General features: G+C 61.0%; 1 protein-coding gene across 10 annotated transcripts in view; it reads right to left on the bottom strand.

The window, feature by feature from the left end:
- TMCC1 (transmembrane and coiled-coil domain family 1) overlaps positions 1-17,366 on the bottom strand; it is a 74,365-nt gene that overhangs the window by 3,435 nt on the left and 53,564 nt on the right. For 6 of the 10 annotated variants that reach the window (XM_082060495.1, XM_082060500.1, XM_082060494.1 and 3 more), the window contains 3 exons: positions 14,831-15,765; positions 4,278-4,413; positions 373-984 (listed from right to left, as the gene is read on the bottom strand). In XM_082060495.1, the coding sequence (XP_081916621.1) occupies positions 670-984; positions 4,278-4,413; positions 14,831-15,765 (1,386 nt within the window). In that variant the 3' untranslated portion in view covers positions 373-669. Of the gene's footprint in view, positions 1-372; positions 985-4,277; positions 4,414-9,721; positions 11,400-14,830; positions 15,766-16,680; positions 17,079-17,366 lie in introns of those variants that run through there. The other 4 variants (XM_082060497.1, XM_082060496.1, XM_082060499.1 and 1 more) reach the window with 3 other exon arrangements.

Below are 17,366 nucleotides of genomic sequence, written 5' to 3' on the forward strand. Positions count from 1 at the left end.
GACTACTTCAAAATACTGTAGCACGACCGTGCAGTTGCTGCGTGCGCAAGAGGCTCCCGCTCCCCACGGCGGCAGAGCCGCGGCCTGGAGACGGCACCGCGGGCCAGGGCAGCGGCCCCGCCACCCAGCGCGGCCGGGACAGACCCACACGCCGTCCTCCTGCGTCGAGGACAGAACCACCCGAGCGCACACGTTTGGACACGGAATGTGAGCAGACTTCACAGTACGGGTTTAGTGTTACGGGTTTGCTGCGGTACCATCGTTCGAGGCTGTGCACTAGATTTAGCTTTGCTCGGCTTACGCTAATCACGTTCTCCTCCTCCTGACAGGTTTAGTACAGTAGTTCGAGCCACAATTTAAACTGCCCATTGGTATGCTCCAAATTTCTGTATTTTATTTCTTTTGTACACTTTAAAGAATCTTAAGATTTGCATTCAAAGAGAACCATGCTACATAAAAATTATCCAGGATTCTCGCCAAAAAGAGTTCTTGAATAAAATCTAAAAAATACTATTGCAATGCATCTCGCAGAGAAAAAACGTTATTCTAAATGTAAACAAATTCACTCGGACACTTAAAACTTCAGCAGAGGAGCTGCTGACTAATCTTTGCCACGCTTGCTCACCGAGGGCGCCGGGAGGAGGGCGCCGCAGCCCCTTCCCGCTGCCATCATCTGGGGGGAGACAAGAACCGTTCCAAGTAGCCGGTGATGGCGTCCCAGTGCTTCCACAAAAAGGCAATGAAAACCACGATAAATAAAGTGCTGAACGTCCTATTGCGAGTCTTCATGAGGGGCACGACGCAGTTGGCCACGGTGGAGACGAAGACGAGGAGCACGGCCATGACGGCCAGGAGGATGTTGATGAGCTTCCCCAGCAGGTTCCGGGCCGTGGCGTTCTCCAGCCCCTCCAGCTGCACCACCTGCTGCTGCTGCTGCTGCAGCTCCATCTTGGAGATGCGCGTCTGGCAGGCTTCCAGGGCCTCCTGTCGCGAGAGCACAGCGCTGGGCGCCGGCATGCCTGCCCGCCGGGGACAGCATGGGGACAGCATGGGGACAGGCATGGGGACAACCAGGGGACAGCCAGGGGACAGCATGGGGACAGGCATGGGGACAGCCCGGGGACAGCCCGGGGATAGCACAGGGACAGCATGGGGACAGCAAGGGGACAGCAAGGGGACAGCATGGGGACAGCATGGGGACAGCATGGGGACAGGCATGGGGACAGCCAGGGGACAGCCCAGGGACAGCATGGGGACAGCCCGGGGACAGCATGGGGACAGCATGGGGACAGCATGGGGACAGCATGGGGACAACCAGGGGACAGCCAGGGGACAGCATGGGGACAGCATGGGGACAGGCATGGGGACAGCCAGGGGACAGCCCGGGGATAGCACAGGGACAGCATGGGGACAGCAAGGGGACAGCCCCGGGACAGCATGGGGACAGCCCAGGGACAGGCATGGGGACAGCCAGGGGACAGCCCCGGGACAGCATGGGGACAGGCATGGACACAGGCATGGGGACAGCCAGGGGACAGCCCCGGGACAGCATGGGGACAGGCATGGACACAGGCATGGACACAGCCAGGGGACAGCCCCGGGACAGCATGGGGACAGGCATGGACACAGGCATGGGGACAGCCAGGGGACAGCCCAGGGACAGCATGGGGACAGCATGGGGACAGCCCGGGGACAGCATGGGGACAGCATGGGGACAACCAGGGGACAGCCAGGGGACAGCATGGGGACAGCATGGGGACAGCATGGGGACAGCCCGGGGACAGCCCGGGGACAGCATGGGGACAGGCATGGGGACAGCCAGGGGACAGCCCAGGGACAGCATGGGGACAGCATGGGGACAGGCATGGGGACAGCCAGGGGACAGCCCAGGGACAGCCAGGGGGACAGGCTGGGGACATCCCGGGCTGCCCCTCGGCTGGGCCGGAGGGGCCGTGCTCCTCGCACCCAGCAGCCCCGCGGCCCCAGCCGGGTACGGGCGCGCAGACGGAGCCATCGCTGGGACAGGGCGAGGAGCCCGCGGGCTGCAGGCGCGGGGACGGCCCGAGGGACACACAGCGCTGTCCCCAGCCTGCACAGCTGTGGGACGGCCCGAGGGACACACAGCGCTGTCCCCAGCCTGCACAGCTGTGGGACGGCCCGAGGGACACACAGCACTGTCCCCAGCCTGCACAGCTGTGGGACGGCCCGAGGGACACACAGCGCTGTCCCCAGCCTGCACAGCTGTGGGACGGCACCAGCACCACCCCGGGAGACACCGCGAGGGCTGCAGGAAGGAGACGGCCTGGAGAGGGTAAGGAGAGGGAGGTCTATGGAACTGCCTCCAGGAAGAGGCAAAGCAAAAGTACGTGGGAGGAGATGACCACCCTGTACAAACACCTCTAAAGCACCACCGACCCAGGGGTGAATGTCCTCAGGCCTTTTCACCACGCTGAACCTCCAGCCCACCGGCTGCACACCACCGGCCACACGGACAGGTGGGCTGGGATGAGGAGAAGGGTTTTTAACCTAATTAATGCAATGGGACACTTCTGCTCTTGGAGATACAAAGTTACAATCTCCATTAATCCTCCTCAGAGTTGCTTTTCTCAGCCCTAAAGGCCTGAGACCTGGAGGCCAACTTGGGGTAACACCCAGTGGTCACTGAGCTCCTGCTACAGACTGAGCCCTGTCTGTCCCTCCGCAGCGTCCCACCGCGCTCCTGCTACAGACTGAGCTCTGTCTGTCCCTCCGCAGCGTCCCACCGCGCTCCTGCTACAGACTGAGCCCTGTCTGTCCCTCCGCAGCGTCCCACCGCGCTCCTGCTACAGACTGAGCTCTGTGTGTCCCTCCGCAGCGTCCCACCGCGCTCCTGCTACAGACTGAGCTCTGTCTGTCCCTCCGCAGCGTCCCACCGCGCTCCTGCTACAGACTGAGCTCTGTCTGTCCCTCCGCAGCGTCCCACCGCGCTCCTGCTACAGACTGAGCTCTGTCTGTCCCTCCGCAGCGTCCCACCGCGCTCCTGCTACAGACTGAGCTCTGTCTGTCCCTCTGCAGCGTCCCACCGCGCTCCTGACCAGTTCTGTGTGCAAGAAAACCTTGGCTTTTTCCACGGCAATGCTGAGGAATCGTCTGTCCCAATTTGTAAGTTTACACTGAAAGTGCTGAATCATAAAGATTCAGAAAAGCTATTAAGAAATCCCCATTTCAATTTAAGTTTTCAGCCTAACTTCTGCCTGCTGTGTGAAATTAGAGAGGAGAACAAAACCCAAATATTGTAACACTGCCCCAAGGGAGAGCCTCCTGTTTACTGTGTCAGAGGCCACGGCCCCCCTGTCCACAGACACTGATTTATTTTAACTGACTTAAAGGTCGTTGTCTCCTGTTACATTTCTCTGCCATTGCATCATATCTGGGGAGGTCAATGAAACACGAGGGCTCCTCCTCAGTTACGGCCCCTCACAGCCCCGGTGGCCCCTAGGCCGCAGCAGCGGCGCGACGGGACGCGTGCCCTGCACCCGCGGCTGCACCTGAGCGTCCCGACCCACAACCCTCTGCTCGCGCCACAAACACCTCCCGTCAGCACCCGAAACCGGGACCCTGCTAAAACCAGCACAAGTGCTCAAAACGGACAATCTTCCTGTCTGAAACAGGCCTTTCTTTGTAACGTTTGGAGGCTGCTCACATCATTTCCCAGGTTCTGCTCTGCGGAAGACCCTCCAACCTCATCCTTTCTGTTACCACAGCTTTGGTCTTTTACATACTGAAAGAAACTTATCTTTTAAATCACACCTCCTTATTTGGGCAAAACCAACAGAAAGAATTGTCTCCCGACTCAATGCAGTGGACGCACAAAGCATTTTTCCTTAGACATATGTGGCCATGGCTCTAAAATTAGCGACACAGAAACACACCCCAGGGTCACTTTCTGGGAACGCTACTGTAAAAATGTCCTCGGGCGCGGGCTGTTCGTTTCTAATCCGCTGCAAACCCTGCACACGAAGCGGTGCAGGTTTCCAGTCTGCCGTACCCGGCAGCGGCCGCGGAGCGAGCGGCGGCCCCGCCTGCGGGGGGCACGGCCCCTGGCGCCGCCGCGGCACCGGCACCGGCACCGGCCGGGGTGGAGAAAAGGCCCGTGCAGAAGTCTCCAATACGCAGTTTAGCAATAAAGCTACAAGGGTGAAAGCCAAACATTGCATCACAGAAGCATTTCAAAAGCAGAGGAGTTAAGAAAGAGCGGGGGGAAGGCGGGACCGAGAGCCCCTGTCCCTGTCACCCACCTGGATGTCCCGCGCGCGCTCGTAGGACTGGTAGGCGATCTTCTCCTCCATGCTGGCCAGCTCCTGCTTCAGGTTGAGGATCTCGTTCTGGTGGAGCTCAGTCAGGTCATTGAGCTGCTCTTCCAGTCGTTCACATCTACAAGTGACACAAATGGCACAGCAGCTTTAACGAGGATGGCAAAATCACCCCAGGGAACACGACGGACATTTCGCTGCGCACTGGCGTGGCTGCCCCTGCCCTCCCAGCACCACGCGCCGCAGCGCTAGGGCCCCTCGCCGGGCACCACGGGAACCCCTCTGCCAGGTGAGGTCAAACCCCTGTGCCAGGTGAGGTCAAACCCCCTCTGCCAGGTGAGGTCAAACCCCCTCTGCCAGGTGAGGTCAAACCCCTGTGCCAGGTGAGGTCAAACCCCTCTGCCAGGTGAGGTCAAACCCCTTGTGCCAGGTGAGGTCAAACCCCCTGTGCCAGGTGAGGTCAAACCCCTCTGCCAGGTGAGGTCAAACCCCCTGTGCCAGGTGAGGTCAAACCCCCTGTGCCAGGTGAGGTCAAACCCCCTGTGCCAGGTGAGGTCAAACCCCTCTGCCAGGTGAGGTCAAACCCCTCTGCCAGGTGAGGTCAAACCCCCTGTGCCAGGTGAGGTCAAACCCCTCTGCCAGGTGAGGTCAAACCCCTCTGCCAGGTGAGGTCAGACCCCCTGTGCCAGGTGAGGTCAAACCCCTGTGCCAGGTGAGGTCAAACCCCTGTGCCAGGTGAGGTCAGACCCCCTGTGCCAGGTGAGGTCAAACCCCTGTGCCAGGTGAGGTCAAACCCCTGTGCCAGGTGAGGTCAAACCCCTCTGCCAGGTGAGGTCAAACCCCTCTGCCAGGTGAGGTCAGAACCCCTGTGCCAGGTGAGGTCAGACCCCTCTGCCAGGTGAGGTCAAACCCCCTGTGCCAGGTGAGGTCAAACCCCCTGTGCCAGGTGAGGTCAAACCCCTGTGCCAGGTGAGGTCAAACCCCTGTGCCAGGTGAGGTCAAACCCCTCTGCCAGGTGAGGTCAAACCCCTTGTGCCAGGTGAGGTCAAACCCCCTGTGCCAGGTGAGGTCAAACCCCTCTGCCAGGTGAGGTCAAACCCCCTGTGCCAGGTGAGGTCAAACCCCCTGTGCCAGGTGAGGTCAAACCCCCTGTGCCAGGTGAGGTCAAACCCCTCTGCCAGGTGAGGTCAAACCCCTCTGCCAGGTGAGGTCAAACCCCCTGTGCCAGGTGAGGTCAAACCCCTCTGCCAGGTGAGGTCAAACCCCTCTGCCAGGTGAGGTCAGACCCCCTGTGCCAGGTGAGGTCAAACCCCTGTGCCAGGTGAGGTCAAACCCCTGTGCCAGGTGAGGTCAGACCCCCTGTGCCAGGTGAGGTCAAACCCCTGTGCCAGGTGAGGTCAAACCCCTGTGCCAGGTGAGGTCAAACCCCTCTGCCAGGTGAGGTCAAACCCCTCTGCCAGGTGAGGTCAGAACCCCTGTGCCAGGTGAGGTCAGACCCCTCTGCCAGGTGAGGTCAAACCCCCTGTGCCAGGTGAGGTCAAACCCCCTGTGCCAGGTGAGGTCAAACCCCTGTGCCAGGTGAGGTCAAACCCCCTGTGCCAGGTGAGGTCAAACCCCTCTGCCAGGTGAGGTCAAACCCCTCTGCCAGGTGAGGTCAGACCCCTCTGCCAGGTGAGGTCAAACCCCCTGTGCCAGGTGAGGTCAAACCCCTGTGCCAGGTGAGGTCAAACCCCTCTGCCAGGTGAGGTCAAACCCCTTGTGCCAGGTGAGGTCAAACCCCCTGTGCCAGGTGAGGTCAAACCCCCTGTGCCAGGTGAGGTCAAACCCCTGTGCCAGGTGAGGTCACCTATTCCTCCTCTGTCCTGAGGAAAACACACAGACCGGTTAAATGGCAACTGCCACGTCATGCGATCAAGGACAGAATTAGAATACAATGCGTTATCACCCAAACTTTTGCTTAAACTAGTTCCCTTCTAATACCATAAGCTCTTACACATTTCCACCCACACTTGGAATAGTAACGGACATAAAAATGGCACAGCGATCAAACGTGACCCACGTCTCCTTTACATGTGCGGTCACATGGATATCTTTGACTTACTTTTTCTTTATCTCCATGATTCAGCTCAACTAGCAAAGATCATCATATTATTTATTGGGAGGGCACACGAATGATTAACCCGCAGGCTTACCTTTCCGTGTGCCAGCGGCGAGCGGGCGGGAGCGGGGAGGGGCGACTGCCCAAAAGAGAGGTACGGCAGTTCTGAGACACACGGGTTTGCTTCTCATTGAAGGAGTTTTCAATTAACTTCAATGGTAACTCCCTGACGTTAACTGAGCACTTTTAAAATACACTAGGGATACTTTGCATTTGTATGTAGCACCTCATGTTCGGATTTTCAAGTCCAAATTTACAGGAAACTCATGCTTCAATGCCCTTTCAAAGCCAGGCAAGTATTTCTGCTGCTTCCCAAAGGTACGTGGGCAGAGCGCGGGGCCGCCAGCCCCAGGGAGCGCTGAGCCGGGCACCGGCTCCGTGTCCCCGTGTCCCCGTGTCCCCCAGTCCGGGCGGCGCCGCGTGGCCGCCGGGGCTCTGCCCGGTGCTGGCAGCGCCGGCCCCAGCAGCGCGGCTGCGGCTGGACGCGGCGCTCACCGCCCGACCCCTCGCACCGGCCACGGGAAACCGCAGGGGAGCGGCACAGAGAGAACTGCTCCGTCTCATTTCAGTTTCCCCCGACTCCATCTGAATGTATTTCATACACACACACAAAATTAATAAACAATATTTAACCAGAACAAAGAATTTAATTACAAGTTCTGAAACTAAGGTAAAAGTCCTGCTTCTGGGTTGTTGGTTTTTTTTTTCAAGGTTTTTTTGGTGCTTCTCAAGCTAAATATTCAGAATCAGAAGGCAAAAGCCAGACTTTCAAAACAGTTTTGGGGTTTTGTTTTTAAGTGAAAAGTCCGAGAAGGGTTTTCTTCCCATCCCGGGGCAGCGCGGGCGTTATCTCTGCAGCCAGGCCCAGCGGGCGGCACCCAGCTCAGCCCAGCACCCAGCTCAGCCCGGCCCAGCTCAGCCCAGCGCCCAGCTCAGCCCAGCACCCAGCTCAGCCCAGCCCCCAGCTCAGCCCGGCGCCCAGCTCAGCCCGGCCCAGCTCAGCCCGGCGCCCAGCTCAGCCCAGCACCCAGCTCAGCCCAGCGCCCAGCTCAGCCCGGCCCAGCTCAGCCCAGCACCCAGCTCAGCCCGGCCCAGCTCAGCCCAGCGCCCAGCTCAGCCCAGCGCCCAGCTCAGCCCGGCCCAGCTCAGCCCGGCGCCCAGCTCAGCCCAGCACCCAGCTCAGCCCGGCCCAGCTCAGCCCGGCCCAGCTCAGCCCAGCACCCAGCTCAGCCCGGCCCAGCTCAGCCCAGCGCCCAGCTCAGCCCAGCGCCCAGCTCAGCCCAGCGCCCAGCTCAGCCCGGCACCCAGCTCAGCCCAGCGCCCAGCTCAGCCCAGCGCCCAGCTCAGCCCAGTGCCCAGCTCAGCCCGGCCCAGCTCAGCCCAGCGCCCAGCTCAGCCCGGCGCCCAGCTCAGCCCGGCGCCCAGCTCAGCCCGGCGCCCAGCTCAGCCCGGCCCAGTTCAGCCCGGCGCCCAGCTCAGCCCGGCGCCCAGCTCAGCCCGGCCCAGCACAGCCCGGCCCAGCTCAGCCCGGCGCCCAGCTCAGCCCAGCGCCCAGCTCAGCCCGGCGCCCAGCTCAGCCCGGCCCAGCTCAGCCCGGCCCAGCTCAGCCCGGCGCCCAGCTCAGCCCGGCGCCCAGCTCAGCCCGGCCCCCAGCTCAGCCCGGCCCAGCTCAGCCCGGCCCAGCGCCCAGCTCAGCCCGGCGCCCAGCTCAGCCCGGCCCAGCTCAGCCCGGCCCAGCTCAGCCCAGCACCCAGCTCAGCCCGGCCCAGTTCAGCCCGGCGCCCAGCTCAGCCCGGCGCCCAGCTCAGCCCGGCCCCCAGCTCAGCCCGGCCCAGCTCAGCCCGGCCCAGCGCCCAGCTCAGCCCGGCGCCCAGCTCAGCCTGGCCCAGCTCAGCCCGGCCCAGCTCAGCCCGGCCCAGCGGGTGGCGCCCAGCTCAGCCCGGCGCCCAGCTCAGCCCGGCACCCAGCTCAGCCCGGTGCCCAGCTCAGCCCGGCCCAGCTCAGCCTGGCCCAGCTCAGCCCGGCGCCCAGCTCAGCCCGGCGCCCAGCTCAGCCCAGTGCCCAGCTCAGCCCAGCGCCCAGCTCAGCCCAGTGCCCAGCTCAGCCCAGCGCCCAGCTCAGCCCGGCCCAGCTCAGCCCGGCGCCCAGCTCAGCCCGGCCCAGCTCAGCCCGGCGCCCAGCTCAGCCCGGTCCAGCTCAGCCCGGCCCAGCGGGTGGCGCCCAGCCCAGCCCGGCCAGCCCCACCAGCCGCTCCCACCCAGGCCAGAGCGGGTTTCCCAGGAAGGACAGGCTGCAGACAGGGACTGGAATGGCCATGTGAGGACCGTCTAATGAAGAAGGAGCCCAGATAATTAATACTGCCATTTGTTCCCACACTACTTAAACCCACTTGTCAACAACCAAGAAATCCCAACTAACCCCACTCCAAGTCCCAACGGCAGCGTCAATTACTTGAAATATATTCAGCTTGTTAATATATTACAACATTCTCCAGTGAGTTTATTACACAAAAAGGGACTTAAGCATTTCTGAAAATATCATGATCCTTTAACCTACTCCCACATAAACGCCCTTGATAAAACAGCTGTTGCCAGGCAGCTTAAATCCTGTTCTCTAACAAGAAACAATTGTATTTTAATAACGTCAAAACTATCTCAATCTACAGGAAACATAAGGAAAGGCAGCGAACGCGGGCAGGCAGGGCTGCGGCACAATGCCACCAGCAGCAGGGCAGGCTCGGCCCCGCGCACCCCACGTCCCCGCACACCCCGCGTCCCCACGCACCCCGCGTCCCCGTACACCCCGCGTCCCCACCGGCCCCGTACACCCCGCGTCCCCGCACACCCCGTGTCCCCGCACACCCCGCGTCCCCGCATACCCCGCGTCCCCACTGGCCCCGCACACCCCGCGTCCCCGCACACCCCGCGTCCCCGTACACCCCGCGTCCCCACGCACCCCGCGTCCCCGCGCACCCCACGTCCCTGTACACCCCGCGTCCCCGTGCACCCCACGTCCCCACAAACCCCGCGTCCCCGCGCACCCCGCGTCCCCGTGTCCCCCACGGCTGCCCCCGGGATCGCCTGCGCTGTCAGAAACCACTGCTGGGCAACTGCTGCAATTGGGTTATTTAAAACAAACACACACAAACCCCTCAACAAAACAGCAACACCAAAACCCAAAAACCCCTCCCCTACAACCCACACAGACCTATTTTTGAAATTACACTTCCTCCATTTATCTCCTTTTTACTCCTTGTCCCATTATCTGCAATTTAGGAAACATTTATTTTTCCCCACTGTTTTCTACTGGTGTCCAAATTTGAAAAGGCCGGAGGGGTTTATGTGACTCTGGGCCCAAAGCAGGGCTGTCCCGCTGAAGGACAAGGACGGCTCCCGCTCGCCCCGGAGCCATTGAAAACGCGAGGGACGGGACGTCTGTCGAGAGCGTGCGGACGAGATCCACCGTCCCTGTGCAACAGACTGAGCCGCCCGCGAGTGAGCAGCGCCCGAACCTCACACCCACTGCATCTCAGCTGCGGAAATTCCTCATTGGAGCCTGAGAATTATTTTTCAGGAGCTAGAGTGTGAAAATTCTCCTTAGAAGGAGCAGCCCGAGCCGCAGGAGCTCCAGCGCGGCACTGGAGCCGCCCGGCGCTCAGGGACGCTTGAGTCGCGCACCCGCTCACCCATGGGGACACGTCACTTTAAAAAGCCATGTTGGATTTCCACACGTTTTCTGTGACTCACGGCATCAGGGACCAGACTGGAAAAAGGAAACAGGCCACACAACACAACTATGGCCATCTCTTTTGTTTTGTTTTTAAAGAGCTTTAAGATATTTTAAAGTAATGGCTGCAAAATATGCGGCTAATACAGCGTGCGTGAGGGAAGATGGGATGAGAAAGGCGTTTTAGCTGCACTCGGTAACTGCTCTGGCCAAACTGATGCTGAACGTGGCGCTGTGAACCGAGTCCAACGCCTCTGTTCAAGCATCTCTCAAGATGGACCTCCTCCTTCTAGCTATGGCATACAACATTTGGCCTGGTTTCTATTTGTGGTCCAAATACATCTGTTACGCTCCCGAGCGCACCGGTTTCAGTAGGAGGAACAGCTAAGGGCAGGATCTATGAGCAGGGTGCCCCGCGGGCGCAGGGGGTCGGTGCTGGTTCAGCCCCGGCCCGTGTGCTCCACAAACGCCTCTTCAGCCCTTCCACAGCTCAAAGACAGCACGTCTGATCTATTTAAAATAAACCACGAGAACGGACTGGAGTCCAACAATTAGACTGGAGCAAAAATCAGATAAACGGAGGCACCGGCGTCTGGTATTTTGGCCGATGGGTTTCTCCTGACAGGAGTGTGAGAGACCTAAATGCCCCTTCCGAGGCTGCTGGGCCAGGGAAGAAACCCAAACCGCCGGGCTGGCCACGCTCCAAATACGTGAGCTCATGATTCACCGCGTACAAACGGGTTCCTGAGGGGACACACAAGATGAAAATACTCAGCAGGAACTTTATTTCGGTCTCGATAGCACAGAAAGTCCCCGCTCCTATCAGTAAACAACCACCACCTCCCAGCCGATGAGATAAGCGCCGGGATGTTTCAGTGGCTGCTCCGGCTGCGGGAGGAACACGCCACGGCCAAGAGGCCAACAGGACCTGCCCTGCTCAGCAGCTCAGCCCCGGCACAGCCGCGCGGTGCCCCGGGCTGGCACGGGCTGCGGGCCGGGGCCGGGCCGGGGCCGGGCCGGGCCGGGGCCGGGCTGGGGACGGGCAGGGCAGTGCTGCCCACCCGGCCTCGCCAGGTGCTGCCGGGCGGGAGAACCGGAGCGACTGCACCAGCGAGTCCCTGCGCTGGTTCCAAACCAGCAGCTCCGGCGACGGGCGAGACTGGGAGCAGGGAGAGGGAGGAGACTGAGGAGGCCACGGACGCACCACAGCTGATAAACAGAATCTGCACAAACACACAAGGAAAAACGGTCAGAACCCGCAAAAAAGTAGAACATCTACAAAAGGGGAAACGGACCAAGACCAGCTGAGCAAATGTCACGAGCGTGCTTTGTTCCAGCTTCCAGGCACAAATACTCAGCGCTGCCCTACGAGCAAAGGCTTCTCCAAAATACTTATTTTTTTAAGCTCTAACTGAACTCAGTGCTTGTTTTTGAAAGCTTCCCAGAAACAGAGCGGAGTTATGAGGTATTTATGGTTTTAAAAGCTAATTATGATTAACTTGCATCCCCAGCTTCAAACCACAGCCTCCGCTCCCACCGCTCCTGAAGGGCCGAGGAGCAGAGCTGCTCCAGCAGCCGCGCTGCCTGGGGCGCCGCAGAGCCCACCCCGCGGGGCGCCGTGCCTTCTATCTTCAGCGTCTTCTAAAATACAGAGGCTCTCCCACAAGAACCCGTTTTGTAGAAAAAGATATTAATCTGGCTGTGATTAACCCCTGAGCGCCCTGTGGACTGTGCAGTTCCCTGCTCGGCTCCGCAGGCCTGCAGAGACAACGGCACTCTGTGGGCTTTAACGGGTCTCTGTAACTAACTCACATCAACGTTCCAAGTGGCAGGTCTAAACTACTACCTTTTTAAGCATTAATAAGCCCAATACAGACTGTCCCAGGAACTTTCTGCTCCAGGCTGCCCGGTCAGTGGCCGGGCTCCGGGCTCGCCCCGGGGAGCGCTCGGCAGCGGCTGATGGCGCAGGACAGGCCTGACCTGGTGCTGCAGCGGTGGGAGGACCCGTGAGCCGGGCTGGACACTCGGCAGCCCCAGGGAACAACTGGCCGGTTGAACTCATGCACACATCAGTCCCCAGGCCGCACTCAGCCCGCTCCTTCAGCTGCTCTGCGCCCACACCCTGCGCTCCGCCAGGAACGGGCGCTGTCCTGCGCTCACACCCTGCGCTCCACCAGGAACGGGCGCTGTCCTGCGCTCACACCCTGCGCTCCGTCAGGAACGGGCGCTGTCCTGCGCTCACACCGGCGCTCCGCCAGGAACGGGCGCTGTCCTGCGCTCACACCCTGCGCTCCGCCAGGAACGGGCGCTGTCCTGCGCTCACACCCTGCGCTCCGCCAGGAACGGGCGCTGTCCTGCGCTCACACCGGCGCTCCGCCAGGAACGGGCGCTGTTCTGTGCTCACACCCTGCGCTCCGCCAGGAACGGGCGCTGTCCTGCGCTCACACCCTGCGCTCCGCCAGGAACGGGCGCTGTCCTGCGCTCACACCCTGCGCTCCGCCAGGAACAGCCGCTGTCCTGCGCTCACACCCTGCGCTCCGTCAGGAACGGGCGCTGTCCTGCGCTCACACCCGGCGCTCCGCCAGGAACGGGCGCTGTCCTGCGCTCACACCCTGCGCTCCGCCAGGAACGGGCGCTGTCCTGCGCTCACACCCTGCGCTCCGCCAGGAACAGCCGCTGTCCTGCGCTCACACCCTGCGCTCCGCCAGGAACGGGCGCTGTCCTGCGCTCACAGCCTGCGCTCCGCCAGGAACGGGCGCTGTCCTGCGCTCACACCCTGCGCTCCGCCAGGAACGGGCGCTGTCCTGCGCTCACACCCTGCGCTCCGCCAGGAACGGGCGCTGTCCTGCGCTCACACCCTGCGCTCCGCCAGGAACGGGCGCTGTCCTGCGCCCACACCCTGCGCTCCGCCAGGAACGGGCGCTGTCCTGCGCTCACACCCGGCGCTCCGCCAGGAACGGGCGCTGTCCTGCGCTCACACCCGGCGCTCCGCCAGGAACGGGCGCTGTCCTGCGCTCACACCCTGCGCTCCGCCAGGAACAGGTGCTGTACATGTGGGACCAACCCCACACAGCAGGAGCCCCTCTGCTGGGGAGCAGGACACCAAACTTGGCACCGCTTTGTTGTGTGACTTCATGACAATGAGGCACGAGGAACCAAATCTGCTGCGCTGGGCTCTGTTTTCAGTCAAATCGCTGATTGTTGCAAAGCAGGATTAGAAAGTGGTGTTTGTCTGGCTTTGTCTGCCCAAGTTTTGCAAAGCGCACAGAAAGCTTGCTGTCTCTACCAGATCCTAGCAGGTCAGGCCTTTTCTCTTGTTTTTCCAGTGACCTGGCACCAGCATGTCTGAAGAGCTGCAGGGCAAACCGCGGCAGCAAGCGGCACACGGCGCTTCAGCAAGCCTGTCCGCAGCCAGCGCGCCGGGCCCCGCCGCGCGCTGACCACGAGCGCCCGCGCTACACCAGCCTGCTGCCCTCCACCACACCGCCAGCGGGGCCCCCGATTCGCTACGTCAAGCTTAAAAGGCAGAGCTGAACAGTCCTGTGGGTCAGGACCGCGCTGTCCGGAGTGGCGGCGGAAGGGCAGCGCCTGGGACGAGCCGCTGCGCCGGCATGGGACGGGACGCGGCGTCCCGCCGGGCGGCTCGGGGCGGCCTCAGGGAGGGGAAGGGGACAGTCCCCAGCAGCTGTCGCCGGGGCAGGGACAGGGACAGGCCGCGCTGCCGCCACCCTGCGCCTCTCCCGCCTCGCAGCGAGGGCAAGGCCGCTGGAACCAGGGCTCCACCCCGGGGGACACGGCCTCCAGGACAAGGGCACTGCCAATATCTGACATTTAATTTCACTTCATTTCACCAAAGCCTGCCCCTGGGGGGCTGAGCAGAGAACGGAAGGGCAGATCCTGCTTTTGGCACACGGCAAGATCATGTCTTCTTGAAGAGCCCCAAGAAAGCTGGATATTTCTTTCTCTGGCAGATATGGACCCGAGGGGTGGAGGAGGCAGGGTCAGGATACGGCCCACACGTCCCCTGTCTCCTGCTTGGCCCAAAACTCCACAGGATTTTTGCAAGGCAAAGCACCGGCTGGATAGCAGTAACTGCATCAATGTACTCCTGGGCTTTTGATACACCTTTCTAAACATTTTGGCTCAACATTTGTTTTGAAAACACTCCAAAATAACCTTTTTCCTTGCTATTTTTTTCTTGTGCAGAAAAGGAGACAAGCAGCAAAATACCAATATTTACAAACAACAGAGCTGGGAGGGCAAAATCCTGAGGCAGCTGCAAACCCCCGTCCGAATCAGGCTGCTGAGCAGCACTGCCGGGCTCCACGGCCCAGGGACCTGGTACCGACACAAACCCCCGTCCGAATCAGGCTGCTGAGCAGCACTGCCGGGCTCCGCGGCCCGGGGACTCGGTACCGACACAAACCCCCGTCCGAATCAGGCTGCTGAGCAGCACTGCCGGGCTCCACAGCCCAGGGACCTGGTACCGACACAAACCCCCGTCCGAATCAGGCTGCTGAGCAGCACTGCCGGGCTCCGCGGCCCGGGGACTCGGTACCGACACAAACCCCCGTCCGAATCAGGCTGCTGAGCAGCACTGCCGGGCTCCGCGGCCCAGGGGCTTGGTACCGACACAGAGCACAAGAGCACGTACCTGTACCGCTCCTCCTGCAGCGTCTGCATTATCAACGAGTAATCCCTCTGATAGCGAACCTTAAGATCCTCAAATGATTCTTCCAGTCTTGCCTGTGTGTCTCGAATTTCTTGAATCTCATGCAGTATTGCATCAAACCCTGAGCTCTGCATATCCAGAGTGTTTGTTTTGGAGCTGGAAGCTCCCACAGGGCCCCCTGTCGTGCTGTTGGCCCCCACGGAGCCTGATGTGGCACTGGAGCAATCCTCTTCACTGCCATACTTTGGGCTTGACTGAAAGTTCTGAATAACACCTAGAGCCTTGCCTCCTGTCCCATCTTCCTGGCCTTCTTCTAAGGAGTCTTTCAGATTAGCAATGTTGTCTGCACTCCCAAACTTGTTCCTTATGAGGGAGGCAATCTCCCGGGGTTTGGAAACCACAGCTCCTGCTGCTGAATGCGTGGCTTGGGAGAAACTGGACAGCCCACCCTTCACGCTGTCTACTACTCCCTCACTGAAGCCAGTGACTTTTGCTCCAACATCCTTCAAGCCCTGATGCATATCCCTGAAGACATCCTTCGGCTGCCGCGGGATCCCGTTCTGTTCAATCTCTCGCAGCTTTCGATGGTAGTGTTCTAGTTTCTTCTGCAGCTGCAAGATGGTCTGTGCTGACTTTTGATTCTTCTTCTCAAACACCTGTTTAATGCGGGCACTCTGCTGCTTGTCTGCGTTGTTGGCCAGTTTCAGGTACTCTGCCACGTTGTCATCACGGGCTGTTTGTTCGATTTTGATCTGCTCGGTCAACTTCAGTATCTTCTGCTGCAGGTGCGTGATGGCCACTTTAGTGCGCTGCGGGTCCGGGGTCCCGTCCACAGAGTCCGCGGTGATGCTGCCATCGGCGCTGGAGGCCACGGCGCTGGAGGTCTGCGCGAGGCTGCTGACGTCCAGCCGCTCGATCTGCGCGAGGACAGAGAGAGGCGTCAGTGCTCGCCACCGCTTCCCCAACAGAAACCCCCTCTTTATGCCAATCAGCTTGACAAGTTGATGCAATTCTGCATCTTTTCAGCTGGCCAGAGTACAGTATCCATAAACTGAGCTTCACGTGCTTTAAAAACATCTGTAAAAACTGAGGAAAGGGCAAACCCCTCATACTTAAGCCAACTTAATGGCTTCAAACAACCAAAAACTCCAGCCCACAACCGGGCACTCAGGTTTGGCAGGCTGAGCTCTCTCAAGTTCTGGTACAAAGTCAGCAGTTCTATCAACTGGCGAGTAAGAAGACAGAGAAGGTAACAGAAACCACGCAGATCAAGTACACAGCAAACCCGAGCTATTCCCAGTGCTTCACCTGCTGTGTGACAGCAGTGACAAAACCTGCCAGAAAACCAGAGACCTGCCACGGTACCGCACGAAGCCGGCACAAAGCGCCGCTCAGCCCTGCCCAAGCGCCCTGCCGCCCCGGCAGCAGCCGCTCCGGGAGCACCGGCGGGGTCCAGAGGACAAACCCGTTTCAGCCAGGCCAGGCCAATCGCTGTCAGCGCACACCCGCGCCAAACCGAACCCGCCGCGCTGGAAGGCGGGCGGCCCGGGCAGCGCGGCCGCCCCGCGGCGCTCCCTCCCGGGACAGCGCGGAGCTGAGCCCGACTGCGGCCGCCCCGGGAGGGGGCAGCGGAGCCAACGCGGAACCGACGCCGCGCTGGGCGGGCCGGGCCCGGTACCGACCCCGCTCCTGCGGCCGCGGGGACCCCGCGGCGCCCCCGGCCCGGCCCGGCCCAGCCCAGCCAGGCCCGTCCCGTCCCGCCCCGTCCCGTCCCGTCCCGTCCCGTCCCGTCCCGTCCCGTCCCGTCCCGTCCCGCCCCGTCCCGGCTGTACCCGCGGTTCCTGGGCCCGGCCCGGCAGCAGCGCGCGCTCCCCGCGCATGGCTCCGGCATGGCTGCTCCGCCGCGCGCCGCCTGGACCTGGCCCGGCCCCGCCCCTGAGGAGCCCCGCCCCCGGCCCCGCCCCCGGGGAGCCCCGCCCCTTAAGGTCCCCTCGGTCCCCGGACGCCCGTTCAGGCCCCGTCCCCGCTCCCGTAACGCGGCTGTCTCCCGAGCCCCGCCGCTGCTCCGAAAGGCGAAGTCCCGCAGCGGCGCCCGGCGCTGCTGCCATTTACATTACCAAAACCACGGTTGCTTCAATCGCGTTTCAGCCACGCAAAACCAGATACACCTCTTGGCTTCTCTAGATGCAGAAAACAGCCCTAGAGCACGATGGATAAACAGGTTGTGATTCACGTCCTACGCATTTAGCAAACGAGCTTCCGTGGTACTCATTTCTAATCCTCCGAGAACCAGCAGCGTGATTTAAACACCGGGCGGCATCCCACGTTGTGTCATTTAAACCACCACCAGCCAATGCACAGCTTGCTCCCCAAATGCAGAACACGTTTCCATATTTGTCTTGTGAACATATACTTCACAAAACAAAAAATGCTATTAGAGTCAACTGCACCCCCTTGTCTAGTTTCAACGCTCCACAGTTCTGGTTTAACACCAGAACGCACAGTCCTGCCCCGCGCC

Source organism: Streptopelia decaocto (genome assembly GCF_964273445.1).
Source record: "Streptopelia decaocto genome assembly, chromosome: 8".
NCBI lineage: Eukaryota > Metazoa > Chordata > Aves > Columbiformes > Columbidae > Streptopelia > Streptopelia decaocto.